The sequence below is a fragment of the Seriola aureovittata genome, chromosome 22 (assembly GCF_021018895.1).
Source record: "Seriola aureovittata isolate HTS-2021-v1 ecotype China chromosome 22, ASM2101889v1, whole genome shotgun sequence".
In the NCBI taxonomy this organism is placed as follows: Eukaryota; Metazoa; Chordata; class Actinopteri; order Carangiformes; family Carangidae; genus Seriola; species Seriola aureovittata.
In genome coordinates, this window is record NC_079385.1 from 12,316,101 (window position 1) to 12,337,802 (window position 21,702).

At 40.0% G+C, this 21,702-nt stretch overlaps 1 protein-coding gene across 3 annotated transcripts in view; it reads left to right on the forward strand.

Moving 5' to 3' along the window:
* cacna1c (calcium channel, voltage-dependent, L type, alpha 1C subunit) overlaps positions 1–21,702 on the forward strand; it is a 199,417-nt gene that overhangs the window by 113,935 nt on the left and 63,780 nt on the right. For all 3 annotated transcript variants that reach the window (XM_056367471.1, XM_056367472.1, XM_056367473.1), the window contains exons 4-8: positions 4,540–4,679; positions 9,979–10,118; positions 11,815–11,967; positions 13,160–13,359; positions 16,377–16,480. In XM_056367471.1, coding sequence (XP_056223446.1) covers positions 4,540–4,679; positions 9,979–10,118; positions 11,815–11,967; positions 13,160–13,359; positions 16,377–16,480 — 737 coding nt within the window. The remainder of the gene's footprint in view (positions 1–4,539; positions 4,680–9,978; positions 10,119–11,814; positions 11,968–13,159; positions 13,360–16,376; positions 16,481–21,702) is intronic.

Consider the following 21,702-nt stretch of genomic DNA (forward strand, 5'->3'; position numbering starts at 1 on the left):
GATACCAATATGTATTTCGATACTTTTCGATACTTTTTGTAAAAAATATTTCATTATATTATGTATTGCCTTAATGGGTTATTTAAATATTTAAAGAATGTCATTTAATTTTTTAAAATATATTTTTTAATGTATTTATTAACCATGGACATGTTTTAGCTCTCTGTTTGCAGGCTACTGTAGGTTTATTACTGGGCTGGGAGGGGCTTTGTACTTCTTTCATTGACATTACAGTGCAGTGAACAGGTGAGCAACATTATCACCTGTCGTTCTTGACTGAAGTCTCGGAACAAGTCCGCATGGTTGTCCTTTGAATGTTTCGACAGGTTTTGAAGTGTTGCCTGCTTTTGCGAGACACACTTTGTAGCGCCGCTTGCACTGCGGTGTTTCTGGGTTCAGAGGCTCGTTCGGTTTGAACCCGAAATATTTCCACACCGTACTTCGGGCCCGCATTTTGTCCACAAGTACGGGCTTTTCTGCAGCTGCCATCTCTATCTACTGTATTTTCTTCAACCCGCTCCGTCTGTATAAGACGCGACTTGTCGTTTCTCTCTCCTCCTCAGTCTAAACATGCGAGTCATACGTCACACTCGCTGGCCTCGCTGTGCTTAAAGAGACAGGCTCCAATTTACCAATTCATTTGCATTCAATAAAATGACATAAAAGTACCGTTTGTTTTTAAATGCTGGTATAGTACCGTTTTCAAAACTCTAGTATCGCGGTACTATACTGGTACCGGTATACCGTGCAACCCTAGTCCAGACTCTTGTACTTAGATTCACTGCAGTTGCTGCCCCTAAATAAATCATTACTGGATGTTGGCAGTATGTTACTGTATAGTTGTACAGATATATTTCATGTCCAAGCAGAAAAAAGTCAGTCAGACATGAGTTCGGATATGCAGCATTACAAGAGCTGGATTTTGGAATTTAATTTTAAGATTAAATACAGGAATATTTATTGTATATTTTTGCTGCCAAGTGTTAAATCATTCTCTTTTGTCCACCTTTCCCTCACTGCAAATGCATGTGCTGTGGACATGTTGAATAAGCAAGAAGTTTTGAAATAAAAATATTATCTTGTTAGTTCTCCTGCTGTTTTGTGTTTTCATGGTTGAGTTGCTGGTACAGTCTGTTCAAGGTTTTTTTTTTTCTGTTTTTCTTGAACTATTGAAAACTGCATGTTGCCGTGTGTCTGTGGGAACTTTCAAAAACAGCTTAATGGCTAATCCTGTCTTGCAGCACACACACACACACACACACACATACACAGAAGGTCACGGCGAATGGAAACATTGTCCGCTGTATGGTAGAATGTCGATACTATAATCTGATTGGCCCAGTTGATGGATAGGCGGTTTGGTTGACCTATCACAGATAACTGAATTATTGCTCCCACATACTCACCTTTCTGTCATTCTGTCTGCCTTCTTCTCTCTCTCACTCTCTCTCATCCATCCCCCTTTTCTCTCTCAGGCTCTCATCTTTTCCTCTCTCATTTCTTTCCACTCACTAACCAGATTATTCGTTTCCCTTATGGATTTTGCCCTTTATGGGTCTGTATGAACGGAAGGGAAGGAGGCAGAGACGTTTATCTGTATGTGTTTATGTGTGTCGGGCTGAGCTGTTGCTACCAGATGTTTTTCTCTGTTTTATTCTTCAGAGCGCCACACTGTCTGCCTGTCACCGGCAGATACACAGCCTGGATGTGTGTGTGTGTGTGTGTGTGTGTGTGTGTGTGTGTGTGTGTGTGTGTTGCGAGAGAGAGAGTGACAGAGAGCTTTTGTGTGTTTGAGAAGGAGGATATGTGCGTATGTGTGTGTGAGATTAATTACTTCCACATAGACTACTAATACTAACCGTGTGTTGGGGGGTCTGCATTACAGATGATAAATAGAAAAACAATCAGTTCTTGAGGCTCTGAAACTGACACACTGAGAGAGAGAGAGAGAGAGAGAGCGAGACGGACAGACAGACAGAGAGAAGGAAGACGAAGTGTTTAATGTGAAAATCTCTAAGTCGGATACTTTTGTGCGTATGAAGAACACTGGATGGACCAAAATGAGAAGAAGACAAAGACAAGACTGAGAAAAGACAAAATAAGTTCAATGCAGACTTTCTGGCCTAAAAATCAACTTGCCTTTCAAGTTGTCTGTCTCTCAAACTGTGCATATCATCTCTATTATAATTCATGGCATACCTTACACTGTCAAGCCACTTCCAAATCAGAGTTTGTATGATAATCAAATCATTATGAACAAAGACTCAAAGCATGAGTCTTTTATTAATATCTAGCAGTTGTAATTGTGTGTCAGCTGTGATTCATGAGTCATTTTTGATGTAGTGCGTGCTGACAGTTATGCATATATACCAGTCTGAAAATCCAAATCAAATAAACACCTCTCTAACCCTTCGAGAAAATTAAGTTTACGGTACCAATGGAACAGTGGAACCACCGCAGTCGTGTCAAAACTGTGGTTACATGAATCACTGATTCCCATGGTCCAGGGTATGTGTGTATGTGTGCACTATGTAACTGGCCCACTGGTAGTTTGACACAGTCTTTCTCCATGCTGAGAAAGTTGTTTGTTTAGCTGGACTCGCTTTAGACTCACACCAGCCTGAACAGCAAATCTTAATGCAGCCACTGTATACATGAGCTTATCCAACACTAACATGGGCTTTTAATGTTAACAGTGCTTTTTTACTACTGCCTTCAAGACAGAGCATTTGAATAAAACACATTTGTAGACATTTAACTCTATGTTAAATATTCAGCATCTTATTCATACAATGACCAGAAAGTAGATTCTACAGCACTTGACTTGCCCTCCTTTTGAGTACTCATGTCAGTAAATACGGAGAAATATATAATCGTTCTTTTGTTCACAGCGTGTTATTGTACTGGAGTTAATTCTGTTGTATTTGAGCTTATTTTTTATTAAATCATACACATTTTTAACCCTCACCTTCAGCGATCACCTACTCCCTTAATTTAGCTTGCTAGCTCCTCCTTGCTAGGACAACAATAACGCCAAGGTAACTCAGACTTAGCCGACCAGCCGCTGCTGTACATGCAAGCTCTACTTTTAATGCCTGATGAGTGATGGTTATGATCCAAACTAGCTAGTTTTCTGGCTTTCATAAACTTTTTAATGCATTGATAGAATACTTATAGGACAATGCACTTGTTAATATGCCTGAATAAATTGCCTTTTAACTAAATCACATCTTCATTGACAGCATCATTTTGTGAGGATTCTTTGCTAGCCCTTGCTAGTTTGTTTGTTAGGCCATTTTGGTAAACTTAGACACTACTAAAGCCTCGTCCCTCCAGATTCAGGTTTAACTAATTCTTCCCAGGGGCCAGAGCCTGGAGAGACCTGACTGGCCTTCTGTCCCAAACCTCTGGCCCTCTGTGATTGTGTGTCTGTGGGAAAACGGTGGAAACAGGAGGCGGAGCAGGGATTGAGATAGATAGACCGATGGATGGATGGATGGAGCTAAATATATTTTCATATTAAGAAAAATGTTGTACCTCAGACAAACAAAGAGAGAGGACATGGAGTTTTTCTGAATATACAATATTTTCTTATTTGTTCACACGGGAGCTCAATAGTTTTTCACCATTTTTTTCATCTCAGTTATAAACTTGACTAATATTAGACATCAGATATGACAGATGATTAGGTGGATGATGCATTCTTTGGAAGTTTACAATGGTCAGAAAGTTATATAATCCTTCGCTCTCTCTCAAGGCCATTTCAGGACATTTCCCAGGACCCCCTCAGGCAGGGGTCATCACTATGACAACAATCTCTGAGGAACTCTGTAGTAGAAGGGTTGCATGTGTGTATGTGCATTTTTGTGTATATGCCCACACGCATGCATTCCTCTCTTCAGAGAGTAGCCTCTTAGGACAGGAAGTGAGCTGTTTTGATTAAATAATCCAAATGCTTTGATTGTGTACACGATTACAACTTAGACAATTTCATGTTCACACATAAATAATCACACACACACCCACACGCGCGCACACACGCGCACACACACACCAGAAGCCACATAAAGAGTAACAGAACATCTTGTTCTGGCTGATAAACTTGCATAAGTAGAGGAGTAAGCAGCCAGCGTTGTTAGTACTCACAAGTCACATACAAGGTCTTTAGTGTTGATGTGGACATAAATAATATGATGATTGGGAATGAATGTGTGTACACATTATTGTGTTGGGATGTTATGGCCAGTTGCTAACTAACCAAACCATCAAAAGCAAAAAGAGATCTGCCGCAAAGAACTTTGAATGGATGTTTGGCGTTTTCTCATTTGATTAATAGATTGATTAGATGGATTTACTTACATGCAAAACTTACTCAGTTTACTATAAACCTGACCACCAAAGGCCTCCCTCTTTCATTTTTTTCTCATCTTTTGATCTTTCTCTAATTCTCGTTCTCTGTTAAACTGAGGCTTTCCACATTCCTGCAGTGCTGCTGCTCAGACCAATAAATGGACCTGTCTTGTTTTTGTGTCTCTACAGGAGCGTGTGGAGTATCTGTTCCTCATCATTTTCACAGTGGAGGCGTTCCTGAAAGTAATAGCCTATGGCCTGCTCTTCCACCCCAACGCCTACCTGAGGAACGGCTGGAACCTGCTCGACTTCATCATCGTAGTCGTAGGGTGAGTGAACAGAAACACACAGAAGAGATATAAAAGCTGTGACATGTTTATTAATGATCCTACGTTACTCTACGTGAATCTTTGTTTGATAGAGGGTGTGAAAAAGATGTCAAATTCACTGTCTCTTTCCAAGTTTTTTTAAAAGCCCTACCTGACACATTTTTAAACAGCAGCACATCATAGGCAAATGAATCACAGTACCTTGGTATAATTAGTCAACAAATGAAACTACAGCCAAGGCAATTGGCAGCCTCTGTCCAATGCCAGAGGTTGTTATAGTTAAATCAAGTTCATTAATAATGTTTGATAACAGTTTTCACTTAAATTTTCATTAACAAAGCTTGATTTTCTTTTTTCTCTAACTTACAATTCTAACCTCACTAGTGATTCAACAGATGTGTAAAATCCAATCTGCTGGCACACAGTGTGAATGTAAGTCAGCGAGGAGATTGATAGAGGAAAGTTGTGGTCTTGTTAGTCTAGGGGAATACATTTTAATCTCTCAGTATATGTGGTATTTGAATACATTTTTAATATAAAATTCTACAACCCACAACAACTTTTAAAAGCAGGATTGTGTTAAAGCGAGCTTTCTTTGCAGTCAGTCTGTATTAAAGCTGCAGTAAACTTTGGCCTGTAGTGTATTGGTGAAGCCTAAACTGATTAGCTTGTTAGATGCTGATAGCAAAGCTCTGCTCTGTTTTTCTTTATCTGCAACTCAGCAACATAGCCCATCAGCTAAACCCTCTGAGTGTGTGTGCGCGTGTGTGTGTGTGTGCCTGCGTGTGTGTATATGTGTGTGTGTGTGTGTGTGTGTGTGTGTGCATTCCCTGCCTGCCAGCTGTGCTCTGTTTTCAGTGTTTTGTGGGGGTAATGGCACAATAGCCAGTGGACCTTAATACCATAAAAATGGTCTAATTGACCGTGTGTGAGAGAGAGAGAGAGAGAGAGAGAGAGAGAGAGAGAGAGAGAAAGAGAGAGGGACAACAAGAAAGCACCCCTCAGCCTTAAGGAAGGCATTGTGAATGCTCCAACACACACACACACACACACACACACACACACACACACACACACACACACACACACACAAGCACACTCAGTGAGTCTTGTTCATTGCCAGTTAAGTGTTCACTCACATTACCCTTCACTAACTGAACATGCTTGGCTTCACCCCATAGACAAACACACACCCTATCAGCTGGCATCATGGTGCCAATGCCCCTGGCATAAACACAACCTTTACCACTCTTATGCTGTTATCTCCCCTCTGTCTGCATCTCTCTCTCTCTGTCTCTGTCTCTCTTTGAATTATGGCTTTTCTTGTGACTCATCATCACTAAATCTGCAATAATACTGTATTGATCCCTGCAAGGAAATTTGCTTTTTTCCCTGCAACCTTGTCACACAGAGGTCAAAAGATCATAAATAAGCTGCAGCTCTGGAGTTGGCAGGGTGTACTTTGTCGTTCAAGGACACTTCAGGAGGGATGGTGCTCGCTGTTTTAGACTTATTTTGTCATTTAGATACAAGGAGCTGTTGTGGAAATGACACAGAACAGAAGAAAAAAAAACACATCAGTGAAGTCGTGGAACACAAATACACAGACATCTGTGAGGACATACAGGAAATCCATCCAGGAAATGTTCAGTTGACAGCACTGCATCTCTGTGTGTGCATGAATGAGAGCTTGCCTTTGTGCCTGTGTGCGCCTAACTCCCAGCCTGTGTGTGTGTGTGTGTGTGTGTGTGTGTGTGTGTGTGTGTGTGTGTGTGTGTGTGTGTGTGTGTGTGTGTGTGTGTGTGTCTGTGTCTGTGTCTGTGTGTGTGTGTGTGTGTGTGTGTATAAATGAGAAGTGACAGAGTTTGCTCCCTCTGGAATGTTCACCATATGGGTGAAAGAGCTTGTACCTGGTGCTGAGCAACCTCGGAGGCACACACACATGCACATTCACTCTCACACACATGCAGGCACACATGTGCACTCTCACATACACACACAAGTTTGCGCATCTATCCTTGTCAGGACTTCCATTCATTGTGGAAATCCTAACCCAAACACTAACCCTAACCTTACACAGGACTGCAGAAATTAAATTTTGCCTCATTAGGACCAGGCTTTGGTCCCCATGAGGACTCCTGGTCCTGACAAGGTTGGTGTTTATACTGGAGCAGCCTCTTAGCTCACCGAACCTTCACTAATAATCTCTTAAGGTGTGTGTCCATATAGCGTTTTTCTCTTGCAGAAAACCACCTAGTCCCATCGCTTCGTTAGAAAAAGCTGTAACAAGCTTCTCCTCCATTTCCTTATTTACTAGGATGACGAGTCCCTCCCCATCTGATTTGTTGTCTGAAAAGTAGCTTCAGTTACAACACCAGCACCTTTCTGAAAAGTTCAGAGATTTTCAACTAGAAGTGTTTGGTGAAAAAAAGTGGAGCGCTCTGATAAAGAAGCTGACTGTATCGCTATTTCTCCAGACGGCCGCATGCGGCTGCACACACTCTCCCCTCATTGGGAACAACTGAAGAAATGCTGGTACTAAGAAAAAAAGCTATATGGTTACACATACTTAGTATGGGTTCTATCAATTGTGTGTGTGTGTGTGTGTGCGTGTGTGTGTGTGTCTGTGTGTAGAATATGAATAGAAACTATACAGACTCTCACTTTAGTCTCTGCTTTACATAGCTCTCCTTCATCTTTCTGTCCTCTCCATCACTTTTTAGTTTCTCTTTACCCCCACATGTATTATTCTCTTCTTCCTAGTACTATTTTCATCCCTCTCTGCCATTTTTCCACCCTGTATCCTAGTTTTCTTTTTTTTTTTAAATAAGTGCTGACAGTCAAAATAGCCTTAAGATCTTCACAGGAAAAGAGAGTAAAGAGAATGAAGCCTTCAAGCAAACATTTTGCATAGGAAGTATTGCAAATTAGCTCTGAAACATTTAGTCAGTCGATTAATTAATCAACTAAAACAATTATCAATAATTTATAGTCATTTATCAAGCAAAACTGTCAAGTCATTTCTGGTCCCGTTTCTCATATTTCTCAGTTTGCTGCATTTGTTTTTGTATCAAGTATCTTCAGGTTTTTGACTGTTGGTCAAATAAAAAGGTGAATTTCATAATGAACATAATCAATTGCAGCCTCATGGCAAATTTATAATAATTCAAAGATGTATTAACTGTTTTTCAATAGAGTTGTGATGGTGACATGTTGACTACTATGAAACCCTTTTTATCTTTATGAATGTACACAGTTGGTACTATCTTACTATACTAACACAAGCCATTATGTGGTGCTAGACTCAAAGGCTCTAAATATCATTTAACACCCCACCACAGCAAAACATGCTGGGAGAAATGCTGGTGGTGCAAAACTGTGGATCCTTGACGTGCTTTTCATACTCTGTTTCAAAGGCGAGAGAGAGAGAGAGAGAGAGAGAGAGAGAATCCAATTGAGAGGGAGGTAGTGCGTAATAGAGAGGCAGAGAGAGAGAGAGTGAGAGGGAGAGAGAGGGCGATATGTTTTGAGAGGTCTTTTCAAGTGGCCATTTCATCTGTGCTAATTGATAATTCTCCGTGACTAACGCGCCGCTGACTGGCCTTTGAGCCGCACTAGCTGGAAAATGGTATTGTATGGTGATTTCTAAGGGATCTCAGAGAGACAGAGAGAGGAGCAGGAGAGTGATAAGCTCAACTGGACGTACATAAATTCAAGCTTGTGAGCCACTCGCACCAAAGAGATATCTGTAAATAATTTCATAGGGGATAACAGTTAACAAAAGGCTACAGCATAACAACATGTTTATCCCCTTCATTGAAGATTTATATTATTTACATTATATTTGCATGATTATGTATTTCTATTCACTACATCTATGTACTTTACAATTTACTGTAAGAAAGTGTGTGGACATTACCATGGGCTGCAATGAAAGCCTCCACTTTTCTTGGAAGATGTTCCACAAGAATTGTGAACGTAGCTGCAGGTTTTTTCTCCCATTCAGATGCAAAAGCGCTACTGAGCTCGCTCATGGTGGATGTTCCAGTTCATCTCAAGTTTTTCCACACCAAACTGGGGAAATATGTCTATATGGGCCTGGTTTTGAGCATGTGGATGCTATCATGTTTTAACAGGAAAGGGACTCTCTGAGCTATTGTCACAAACTTGAAAACCTTGTTGGCTTGTTGTGACCCTCAGCAAGGGAGTTAGTGTCCTCTCTCATATTTATTTATTTTTTTAAATTTTCATAATTTTTATATCGGATATTGGAAAAAAAGTTGAATTCCGTTTCCTCTTTTGTTTTTCCTATTTGACATCATATGACCATTTAGATGTATCTAATAGGAAATGATCGTGACCCCCAGGTTGAAAACCAGGTGTCAAAAATATCATTATATGTTGTAGCATGGAGATTTCCCTTTGAATGGAACCAAGGGGCCTTCCCCAGAGATACCCATAAAAAACACTTATGTATGAGCTGGGGTTCCCTTATAGCTTTGGCCATATAGTGCACACAAATTCAAACGTCTGAACCACTCTTACACATAGAAAACTTTCATAGAGGATAATTGCTAACAAGAGGCAATGGTGTAAAAAACACTTAGCATTTAAATAGAGGATAGTAATTTGCATTATTATGTGTTTCAGTGTTCTTTGAGTACCAGGTAGATTTCAGCAGAGGGACAGAAAAGGTTATGTGACATCATGTGCCATTAGATGTATGTTATATTCAATCTGACAGTGTTGTGAGCACACGCTTATAAACACACTTTGGAGACAGCTCCACCACCTCAACAGCGTTCAGTTGAGCTGATGTCAAAATGTCAAATGTGTCTCACATTTCCTTATCTGTGTAAGACAGAGGGGATAGATGAACCACTTTCTGTTGGTGTATTAGAGATGTAACTAATGAAGCTGTTTTATTTTCTACTCTTGATTTTTCTCCAACAAACACCTTTGATTGTGAAACAGCACAGATGTCTTCAACATTCCCTGCACGTTTAGAATTTTGGTGCCATAAGGTTGATGTCTAAATTTGCAACATGTGCGTTGTTTTATAGATTATGGTAAAGATTATGTAAATGGTTAAATTTGGTACTGACAACAGTGACAACATAGGAAACGAAAAATTAAGCCATAATGGCATCAACTGCAGATATTCATCTCTCTATATTATATCCTTTTATGTCTGTATCTCCTTTATTGTTTCCCTTGCTTTCAGATATTCTCTAGTATGAGGAAATGGGATGTCAAGCTGACAATGATGGTTACTGAAGTAATTACTGTCTTTTTACAGGTTATTCAGCGCGATCTTGGAGCAGGCCACCAAGGGGGATGGGGCCACTCCTATTGGAGGGAAGGCAGCAGGCTTCGATGTCAAGGCTCTGAGGGCATTCAGAGTACTCAGACCCCTCAGACTGGTCTCTGGAGTACCAAGTAAGTATTGAGAGCTGTCAGAGAAAGAAAAGGTAGAAATGATGCTCTTGGGATCAGGTGTGAATGGTGATTGGGTAAGGTAGGGGAGAAATGAACCACAGATTGGAGCTGATATTTTTGCTTGATGCCACACATACAGACACAGTGACACACACACACTTGCTCACACACAGAGTCCTCTTGTCCTGTTGTCAGATTCTCAGACAGTATGAGCAGTAGATGAGTTGTCTGTCAGCCTGTCTGTATTAGTGACTACAGAAATCAATAATCCAGCAGGCCAGAATACAGGAAAGGATCGGATATTGTGGATGAAGGCTAAGTGAGTGTGTGCACCTGTGTGTGTGTGTGTGTGTGTGTGTGTGTGTGTGTGTGTGTGTGTGTGTGTGTGTGTGTGTGTGTGTGTGTGTGTGTGTGTGTGTGTGTGTGTGTGTGTGTGTGTGTGCAAGTGTGACAGCTCTTGTGATTACAATACCAACAAATGCAAAGGGTGCTCAAGCACATCCCACATTGTGCTGTTTTGTTTAAAAGCATGAGCGCTGCAGTGCATGCACAGTGTTTATACTGAACCCTGTCCAGCATCATTGGACTGGGTATTGAATTGGTGTCATGGCAACTCATCAGTAGCATGTTTGCTAACCGATTAGCACAATGACTGACAGATATGTCTTTTTAAAAGCTTCCAGTGCCGTTGCTGCTCGTGTGTAGAATGTACAAAAACAATGATCCATAAATGAACTTTGTAATAAACCTGTTTGTTTTGTTAAAAGGGTGCATGATGTAGATGCCATAACTATACCAAGTATGTAATTTCATCAACATAGCTTTCTGTCATTGATGCTACCTACTGTGGTTTTGCAGTTGCATTTCCTTCACCAAATTATGTGTGAATAATTGCACAACAATCATTCAAACTGCTGTCATCACATGAGCTTTGAGAATATACATAGATTTTCTTCATTTACACAGAGGAGCTTTGGCCTCATGACTATGTGCAGTACAAATGGCATCTTTCAGCCTTGTCATTTTCCTCTCCCCTGAAGGTGTAATAATGTACAAAATTCAGGGTTTACAGGCACTGCCGTTTTGCATAAATAAATCCTAAGTCAGTGGTTATAGCTGCATATGAAACATTTAACTTAAAGAAACATTTTTAATGAATTCTTAACAAGCAAAGATTCAAGAGGAAATTTATACGATATATAGTTTATATGTATGTAAAATTAAGAGATCTAATAAAATGTGTACCTGTATTTGCCAAACCATGTTTATTAATACATTTTCTTTTGCAACTTAATCAGTTAAATAAACCCACATTTCATCTTACAGATAACTGTGACCAGATTATTTTCCTATTGCAATTACTGTGAGTGATGATTATGCTGTGGTCTGAGCCTTTGTCCATCTAAACATTCAGCAAATTAAATAGGAAGTTGTATTGCCCTACAAGCAAGTTCTGTTTTGACCACCATATTTGTTTTTTTTTCTCATTGAAGGCACTCTCTCGAAAATTAGAGCTGTTGGAACGAAGGTTTACATAGTGATAAACTGCAACTACTCTGTGCTGTGTACTGTTGTATTATCAGCTTATTATCAACTGTTTCAATGCTTTTTTTATATTATTATTATTATTATTATTATCTTGTGTCCACACCTATATGTATGTATTCTCAGCAGTTCATCTCTGTGTGTGCTGCAGGTTTACAGGTAGTGTTGAACTCCATAATCAAAGCCATGGTTCCTCTGCTCCACATCGCCCTGCTGGTCCTCTTCGTCATCATCATCTATGCCATCATCGGCCTGGAGCTCTTCATGGGCAAGATGCACAAGACCTGCGTTTACGAGCATATAGGTGCACACATACACACACCAAAACACAGACACTCTCACTCACATAAAAGCACATGGGGAGAGAGAGTGAGACAGAGACACAGTATTTAGACTACTGTGCACTGATGCACAGACGCCAATACAAACATGCATGATCAAACACATACACTCGCACACTGCACTTCAATGATCAGATAAATTTTGAAGCATGTATTCAACTGTGTGTGAAAGCATGCTTCACTAAGCATATATTCACACACAGACACACTCCAGTGACGGAAACAGTAAGTGAATACTGTGCCGCTCAAACCTTTCCAACTGAAATATCAAAGTGAGGCATGCTGTAGCTGTGCTCTCACCTCACAACTCTAAGGTAATAAGTCTGAATAAATCTGGGACTTCAGTAAGACATCAACCCTTAGCCAACAAGGCAGAGAAAAAATAGAGCGTATACCTTAAACAGTTTAAATAATCACCTCCATTAATTATTCAAACCGTCATTTATGTTTCGGAGTATGAACGATTTGAGCAATAATTGAAACAGCAGCCGCCATAAATGATTGAAACAATTTTCAGTAGAGGCCCCCAGGTATAAATGGACTTGAGTGTTGTTATAGTGATGTTATAGGTCCCATGAGAGGCATTAGCTTTGCGCTGGATAAGTGCTGGTGGAATACTCTCTGCTATCCTATACATCACCCTGGAGAGCTTGTTTTGTATAATTACTATGACACTTTCTCACTGATTTTTTTTTATATTGCTTCTCCATTTGGTTTTAGTTCGGTGTGTCCTTTTTAACCTTTTCATACATGTAGGTTTTTTTTTCTTTTAGAAAAGTTCTTCTTAAAACGTACATGTACCAAAACTTTTGAAGGATTATTTTTTTTTATTTTTAATTAAATTTGTGTTCATTTTCCTACATAGACAGTCTGAGATAATTGACAGTTTAAGCACTTCCAAAGTTTGGATGGATCCACCATCGCAAACTGATGGAAAATACATCATTTAATTTTTAAGAAAAAATTATGGCATTAACCTACTGCACAATATTGTTCACATAATTATCCATAAGACTCTATGTTGAGGAACATTGAGAATATCATTAAAAGAAAACTGGAACAAGCAGCTCCTCCTGCTTTGTAACTGGATAAAGCGTTGGGGAGAAAGGATACAGTTAAACAACTTTCCACTTACTTTTTTCTCTTTTATCACAGGCACCAATGCAGAGGAAAAGCCGGCACCGTGCGCACCTGACGGAGCTTATGGTCGACACTGTAAACAGAATGGAACAGAGTGTAAAATGGGATGGGAGGGTCCCAATGACGGCATCACCAACTTTGACAACTTCGCATTTGCCATGTTAACGGTTTTCCAGTGTATAACCATGGAGGGCTGGACGGACGTGCTATACTGGGTGAGCCGGACACCACAATAGTATCTTTGTGTGTGTGTGTGTGTGTGTGTGTGTGTGTGTGTGTGTGTGTGTGTGTGTGTGTATGCATGAGTGAGTGCCATACTGCTTGGTGTGTGTAGCGACTATACTATATCTGTAACATCAGTGTCATGTGTGCTTTTGAGAAAATAATATAAAGCAATAACAAAAACACACATTTCAGAAAAGCAGGCATGCACACACAGATTGTTCAGAGAGCGAGATTCGCAGCACACACACACACACACACACACACACACACACACACAGACTGTGTTGATGTCTGTACATGTGTTAGCTCATATCTCAGGCTAAATCAATGCAGACAATACACTGTGTAATTGACGACATAGATTCATTTGGAACGTGTGTTGAATCCTGATTCTTGATTCAAGTTTCAAGTGAACACACATACATGAACACACAAATGCTGCCCTTCAGTAAATGGCCAGGAGCATGCAGCTGCCCTGCCCAGCAAAATATACCAATAGATAAATCTGTGCTGTTAATCGATGTGAGGGAAGGTTCAATCAGACTCCATATGTGCCCTCATGAGAAAGCATTTGATTTAGACCTTTGCAGTGGAGGTGGGATAAAAAAGTATTATAGTTCAAGAATGAAGAAAAATAGTAAACTATTTATATTTTTGATACAAAATGAAATGCAGTTTTAACATCAACCTGTGTGTTCTATGAGACATTAACTAGAACTGTCCCGTGATCTCTTGCCATGATGAGACTCTGGCAGATTATGGCATCTACAGAAACTCGCACACTGCCGCCTGTCTCACCTCTGGAAAGCAGTCATGTGGTACAGATGAGTACAGTTTTCTCCACATCTTCAAAAAGCCACCTTTAACAGAATTTTCTGTATTAACTGTGCTACAATACAGTGCAATGAAAGATTTCCTACTATCAGGTAGCCTTAATTTGTACCTCTCACGTATTATCGTTATATTCAGGTCACAGAGCTAAGTATCCATTTCTTTGAAACTTAAATCGCTGGTGATCTTAAAAACACAGAAGGCAGCACTTGTTTCTAGCGTTGTGAGTTTATTTCCTAATCCCCAAAACATGGCAGCCAGAGAGGCTGTCTTTTCTTACCTGCTTGTGCATGTCATTATGTCTGAAAATGTTGATAACTATAGTTAAGACAAATATACCTCCTGATAATAACTTCAATCAAGCAGTGAGACACAGTATGTCATTTTTGTTTACATTAAGAGATATTTTTTTAATCTAGATGGATAGAAAAAATGTTAAGAACTGGAAAATTACCTTTTGGGGTTTTTAAAGATCACCAGTGATTTATTTTTCAGACAAACAGATTTTGTGCCGAGAAGAATGTAATGATAATATATGAGAGGCACCAACGTGGGGATAGCTATCAAAGTACTAAAGTAATGAATGAATCGTTAGATTAGTCAGTGTATTAATGAATAAAAAAAGCAATGAAACGGATATAATGGTGCAGTGACATTTGTTGAAAGATTGATGATTTTGAGCTCACTAATCTCAGTTAGGTGAAAAAATGTGACTGAATTCAGTAGTTCAGTAGTGTGTGTGTGTGTGTGTGTGTGTGTGTGTGTGTGTGTGTGTGGGATCTTACTACACATACGTACAAGCAGGTGTGCATGGGTGTGAGTTGTTTATGTGTTCATGTATACACATGGAGCAGAGAGCCTACTAGCTCTACACCCCTTCTCCTACTACCCTGTCTGCTGCATCCTCTCTCTCTACACACTCACACACACACACACACACAGCATCACATTAGTATCACATCAGTTAACACAAAATCAGTTCGCACAATTTGCTTATTATGAGAGTGCTCTTGTAGCCAGCTCTCTTTATAATGAATGGGCCCTATTTATCAGGAGTTATAAGTACAAATGATTATGGAAAAACATTTAGACAACGCCAGGCCCTTTGGTTTGCTTGGTTCATTAAGTTTAGGCCATGTATTTCCATTGTTTTCGTTGCAACACATTTTTGGGAATATAGATTAATGATGTCCAACATCTGTTGCTGTTGTAGCAAATGAATCCTCTGTCTCCTCCTCCATCATCTCCCCTCTTCATCTCTCTCTGTCCAGTAGTCTGAGTGTTAAAGTGGCAGCTCTTTGATTTACTGGAAATAAGCAACTTTTTAGTTCTGTAAATAATTTTTTTCCCGATATTGTCTTTTAAATGCCCTTTAAGTGCAGACTAATAATCATAAGACATTTCTATTGTAATTGGATCCTGGTACTAAACTATTCATCACCTTGTCTACATCATCTCCCATTTACATCAACCCTGTTAACGATCTGTCTCTGTTTAAGCAATACTTAACAATATCCAGATGAATGTGTGGCATATTCCCCAGTAACTGAATATCCTGAAAAATAGATTTTTTATTGGTTTCACTTGGATTTTTTAGTGTCACATGCCATAAATCCTCTATAAATAAATATAATTGGTTTATATGAATGACTGTAGAGTCACAACATCTAACCGTGTTTCCCATAAAGGCCCATCCACCTTTCCAAGAAAAGATTTCTTGATTGTGTAATTATGTAAACACACATTAAGTATGAAAGTTACGGGTTGTCATTGAGTTACAAAAGCACTTAAGTGTTGTTTAGTGTTGTCAATTGTGGATCGTCAAGGACCTGTTCTCTAACAGGAAGACAAGTGTCTATACACAGACTTAATCACACAATACTGCCACTCTTGCTTCGCCAGGTCTTTCTACTGCTCTTTTTAACAGGCACTGCTCTTTCCTTGTTTCCTGTCTGTCATGTTTCCCCTTACCTTCTTTCTTTCACTCACTAACACACTTTCTGTCCTGTCCTCTACTGCCCCCTCTCATTCACTCCATCATTCTCTCCACATCAATTCTCAAACCTTTTCCTTCCACCTCCTTTATCTTTCCTGTCTCCTCCAACCTACCAACTCTTTCCCTGTTAACCTCTTTTTTCTCTTTCTCGTTCTCTCCTCTGTCTCTTCTCTCTCTCAGATGCAGGATGCTATGGGCTATGAGCTGCCATGGGTCTATTTTGTCTCTCTCGTCATCTTCGGCTCCTTTTTCGTTCTCAATCTCGTTCTGGGGGTGTTGAGCGGGTAAGAGGTTATGCTGTTGTCATGTGTGTACGTATGTGTGTTGTTTGTGTTGTGGCTGTTCGTATTGTTTTAGATAGATATGAAAGTAAATGACTGTGTAGCAAGACTCCCATAACCAAACATTTAAAGTGCAACTAGTTTATTTTTGAGAATCCAGTGAATCAGGGATGAGTGGAATCAAGAGGAAAGAAAATTCTGCATATATTCTGATTTTCGGAGTTGCAAAATGCCCAGAGTGATTAAGCTGACAAATAGCCTGATTTAGAATCACTGTGAAGGTTGTCCTGATTCAGTCAAGTGGTACACAAAAGAAATTAAATGTAAATAAGAGCAGGGTGATAAGAGCAGCCTCACCTCAGCAGTCCAGAGGTAAAAGCAGAGCTAACCACAAACCACAAACCTCCACAGTTGAGGAAAGATAAACTAACGTTTCACTGGACTGAGCGAAATCTCCCACGCTCGCTACTTTCTGTTCTACTCAATCAATCATTTGTCACAATCTCAAGAGACACACCGCGCACACACACACACACACACACACACACACACACACACACACACACACACACATAAAGCAATGGCGGACCTCATGTCTATCTGCTATGTCCATGTCAGCTGACCACAAGGGGCCACATCCCATCACAATCTGTCTGTGATGGACAGGTGGACACACACACACACACACACATACACACACACACACAAACACACACACACACACACACACACATACATCATTCAGACCTTCCAGACTTGCTGGACTCTTTTGACAAGCTCAGGTTTATTTACATCTCTAACTTTCTTTTAGTCAAGTTCATTATTTTTGTTCAGTCTACGCTCAGTTTCAAGAGACCTTCTTCTGCCTTAAACTGCAGAATGCACAACAAGATCATTGTTGTGTGATTACGTATGTGTTGGTTTACATACATGTTTGGCTCATGCAAATTAGTACTCATCTGCCCTCACTGTTTGTGTATGTTTGTTTGTATGTATATTTGTATAGTGGAATGTGAAGCCATTGGCTCAGAGTGTAGAGTGTGTGTGAGTGTGTGTGTGTTTTGCTCAATAAATGCTGCTTTAGCAGGCAAGCTGGGTGCTGTTTTACCCCGCTCTGCCAAGTCACGCTGTTTTAGTACAAGCACCACCCGGCCTGTAGGGACACACTGGGGTATAAATAATTCACCCCTCAGGTCAGCCGTGGAGGTAGAATGCTAAAAAAAACTTGCACAACAGGGAAAACACAACAGGCAAAAAAGGTTCTTGTGAGGACAGAGTAGAGTCTGGAGGAAACATGGCATTAAAGACGGAAATTATGGGATAGAAAGCTGCACTTAATAGGGAACAACATTTTTTTTAAACGTCCATGAAAACATTAGTTTCCACATATAAATAATTTGGTCATCAGAGTTAAAACTAATAATTATAACAACAGAATGACTTTAATAATAAAAATAGTTAGAAAATAGTTAGTTGTAGTGGTATTGGCCAAAATCGAAATCAGCAGGTCAGACATTTTAAAAAATCAGAAATCAGAATCAGCCAAGTTGCCATCAGTGCATCTGTAATTAAAATATAGAATAAACCATTTATGTCTTTCTATCCTTAAATTTTGTTTGAAAGAGTAAAGATATTGATAGACAATAATCAATCAATCAATAAATCCACGGGAGTCTTGCTACACAGTTTGTTAAAGTAACTAAAATGCTGTCTCTCCACAGTGACTAAGCCTGAATGGACTGTTTTCACTTTCAATTTCTAACCTTCCCTTTTCACAGAAATACATCTGCTCAAATTTGTTGATTTAGCATGGGGCCATTCATAGCCGTCTGCCATGACAGCTATTTTGCATGGCCAACCTATAATATGGCTCCTAAATAAACCTATACACCTCTTTCTAATTTTTTTAATCCATGTTAAATACAGCTGGTCAAATAAATTGCCATGTGGCACACAGAGTGACTCTGACAAATACTATGAATGCACCATAATCCCAGCAGGGATCCCACAGAAGCAAACGTTTCCATCTGCTGGGAACTTTCACTAAGGATCTAACTCCTTCGCTTGCTCCCTTCTTCCCTCCCCTCCCTCCTAACATCCCATATTTGCTCCTTCTTCACTTTCATCCCTGTCCTCTCAATCAATCTTGACTTCTGTCTCCTTCCTCCATCTTTACTTCACATCCATCCTTACTGTTTCCTCTCCTTGGCCCTTCTCCTCCATTACTCCCTCTCCTAGGTGAATGATGCAGTAGATTACAGGTGGCCCTGGGTCTATTTTGTCACCTTAATCATCATCGGATCCTTCTTTGTGCTAAACTTGGTTCTGGGGGTGTTGAGCGGGTAAGGGCAGGGGCAAAGGTCAATTGAAACTAACTTCTTTTTCTCGCCTTTTTACTATTGTTCTTGGAGAGCTTTGCTCCTTTGTCTTTGCTCAGAGGAATTCTTTGTTTCTTTCTACTTCCTGTTTCTGGCAGTAGATGGTGTTAAAGTTTAACAAGTGCAAAGTATGTACAGAAATATAGAAAGTAGTGCAGTTTGCAGACTTTTGTAAAGACATAGTATGTACTGGCACATGTGGCACAAGGAAAAATATGACCTGACAGCCGACATTCAAATTTATACCATTTGGTGATGCTTGTATATGTAATGCTACACATGTATGAGGGTTTGGAGCTCTACCAACTGAGTTACATTAAGTGCTCATACATTTCTACTCATTATTATTTATAGCTGACTGTAGTGAAATCGTACTTCAGCATCTGGCTTCAGGACATTTCAGCAGGACAGATGGTTATTCTGTGCTACTGAGACCTTTTGGATATTGCTCTCCTTAATACAGCACTTCAATGCCGTTTCCACAGAAAAGGACTAGTACTGGCAGCAAACACTGTTATCTCCATTTAAGATGAGGAGACACATAGGCAAGCTTATACCACGCCAAATGTGCTTTCAGACCACTGTAAGGATGTTGACAAATGCTTTGCAACAGTTGTGTTTCAGCTTTTGGAAATTCATGGTACGTTTGGCCAAAAACAATCAATCTGTTCAACTTTGTCTTTATGTTTATGGATATTGAACCTCTCCAGTTTATTGACCACCCACCAGCCTCCATTTAAAAGATAATCATTAGCTTTGCAATTAAGTATAATTTGGAACGAGAATGAGTTGTGTGAAGCATCACAGCTAGCTCATTCTGATGGTTTCATCGTGTAGCAAACAGGTTTAGGGGAGTGAAGTGTCTCACCCCTGACTGACTGACCCGAATCTGACTCTTGATACCCACGGTGATGTGACAGCAGCATTGTGAGAAAAATAATAGAGGTCTGTCTGGTCCAAACAGCTTGAAGGGGTTTGGCTGTCTGACTGTTTGTCTGACTTCTGACTAATGATGCTGTCAACACACTACACAGTCTGACCTTTTACCAACTGCTTCCTCCATGGTGTGTGTGTGGGTCTCAGATTGGCATAATAACTAATGGCTAAACAGAAAGAAGGAGAGCGACGGACATAGAGACACTGAGTGTGTCTACATTTGTCTGGAATTGATGTTATATGTAAAAGAAGAAGGAGAGTCTGGCCTGAAAGACACAAAGAGAGAAAGGAACAGGAAGTGGAGAAAAAAGAATTCAAAGATGATTTAGGACAGAAAAATGAGACAATGAGAATGGGAAAATGAGAGTGATGCCTCAGAGTTTTGCCCTCACAGCTGCACTCACGCGCACAGACAGTATGTACACACACTGACACACAGAAACATACAGATCAATATGATTGGGTGTCCTGCTAATGTTCTGACAAGCGAGACAATAGCAGTTTGTCCTAATGCTCATTGATCTGGTTTTATGTCTGTGTGTGTGTGTGTGTGTGTGTGTGTGTGTGTGTGTGTGTGTGCGCGCGCACGCACGTGCATGTGTGTCTGTAGTTTGTAGGTGTGATCTGAGGTTCCATCAATCCTCTAATTTTCACACACAGACACACATTAATTCTGTTCCAGCCTATAGACTGTAAAAATCAATGAAAACGACACCATGTCTTTATGGAGTCTACTCTTTAGGGAACAGTGAACTTAACATTATACACAGCCTCCTTCATGTTTAATTAAAGTCTATGTACTGATTGCATAATATCGGATGGAAAATATTTACTTAAACTTTAGTTTCAGAAACTTTTTTCAGACTTCCATAGCTGCAAGAAGTCTTACTTGAATGTATGCAGCTAACAAGGCAGTGTCCAGTGATTTTTTTCTTTTTCTTTTTTTTTTTTTTACACTTTTCAGCCGCGAATGTGCAAAAGCCTCCCAGCTCCTGTCAGCTCTCATCCAAATTATTATTTTTTTTGTTCAAACTGTATTCTTTGGCTCCAACCTGACTTTGACCTTTCCCAAGTGCATCATTTAATCAAATTCTCCTTAATTATTTTTTTCATCCTGACACCTGGAAGTAATTTCACCAGGTTTCATCATAATATTTCAGTATTTCACATTCTCCTAACATTGATTTTAGTTGTCTTGAATAATTTTTCTCTATATCCTCTTTGTGCAAATTAACCCCAGAATCCCAAGAATCTTGAAAAACCAGGTATCGAGCTCATTAGATTAAGATAAAAGACACCAGGAAGCCTCATGACAAGTAGTTATAGGAGTATCAGAAATGAGTAATAGTAGGAATTAGTAGTAGAACTATATTGTTCGTGTTAATTCTACGTTTACATCCTTAAATCTAAAATTTTCCACATGAAGATTTGCAAACAGTGTTTGAAGAAAGAGCTGAGGCACAAAATAAAGATCTCAGTTTACCTGTATATCTTCATTCTGACATATGGCTAGAGCTCCTGGGTAGTGACCGAAAGAATGAGATGTCAGACAAAAGGTGAGGAGCTCAGTGATGCAGGCTGACCTCAGTGCAGAGCCACTTCTCCTCCAATTTGACAGGAGCAAGCTGAGGTGGTGCAACTGGTGAGGGGTGCCCTCTTTGTGCCTCCCTCTGGGGTTGTATCAAGCACATTGCAAGTGGGAAGAGATGCGGGCTAGACCCAGAACACACTGCAGGAACTCCGTCTCCCAGCAGGCCTTGGTGCACCTGGGGCCCTGTTGCCTTGGGACAGCAACAGAACAGATAATACACTTCAAAGCATTTTAAGACATGCAGGCATATGTAGCAGCCAGTGTGTACAATGTGAACAATAAGAAAACAGCCAGAGGATCCTTTTAATTAGTATTTCAGT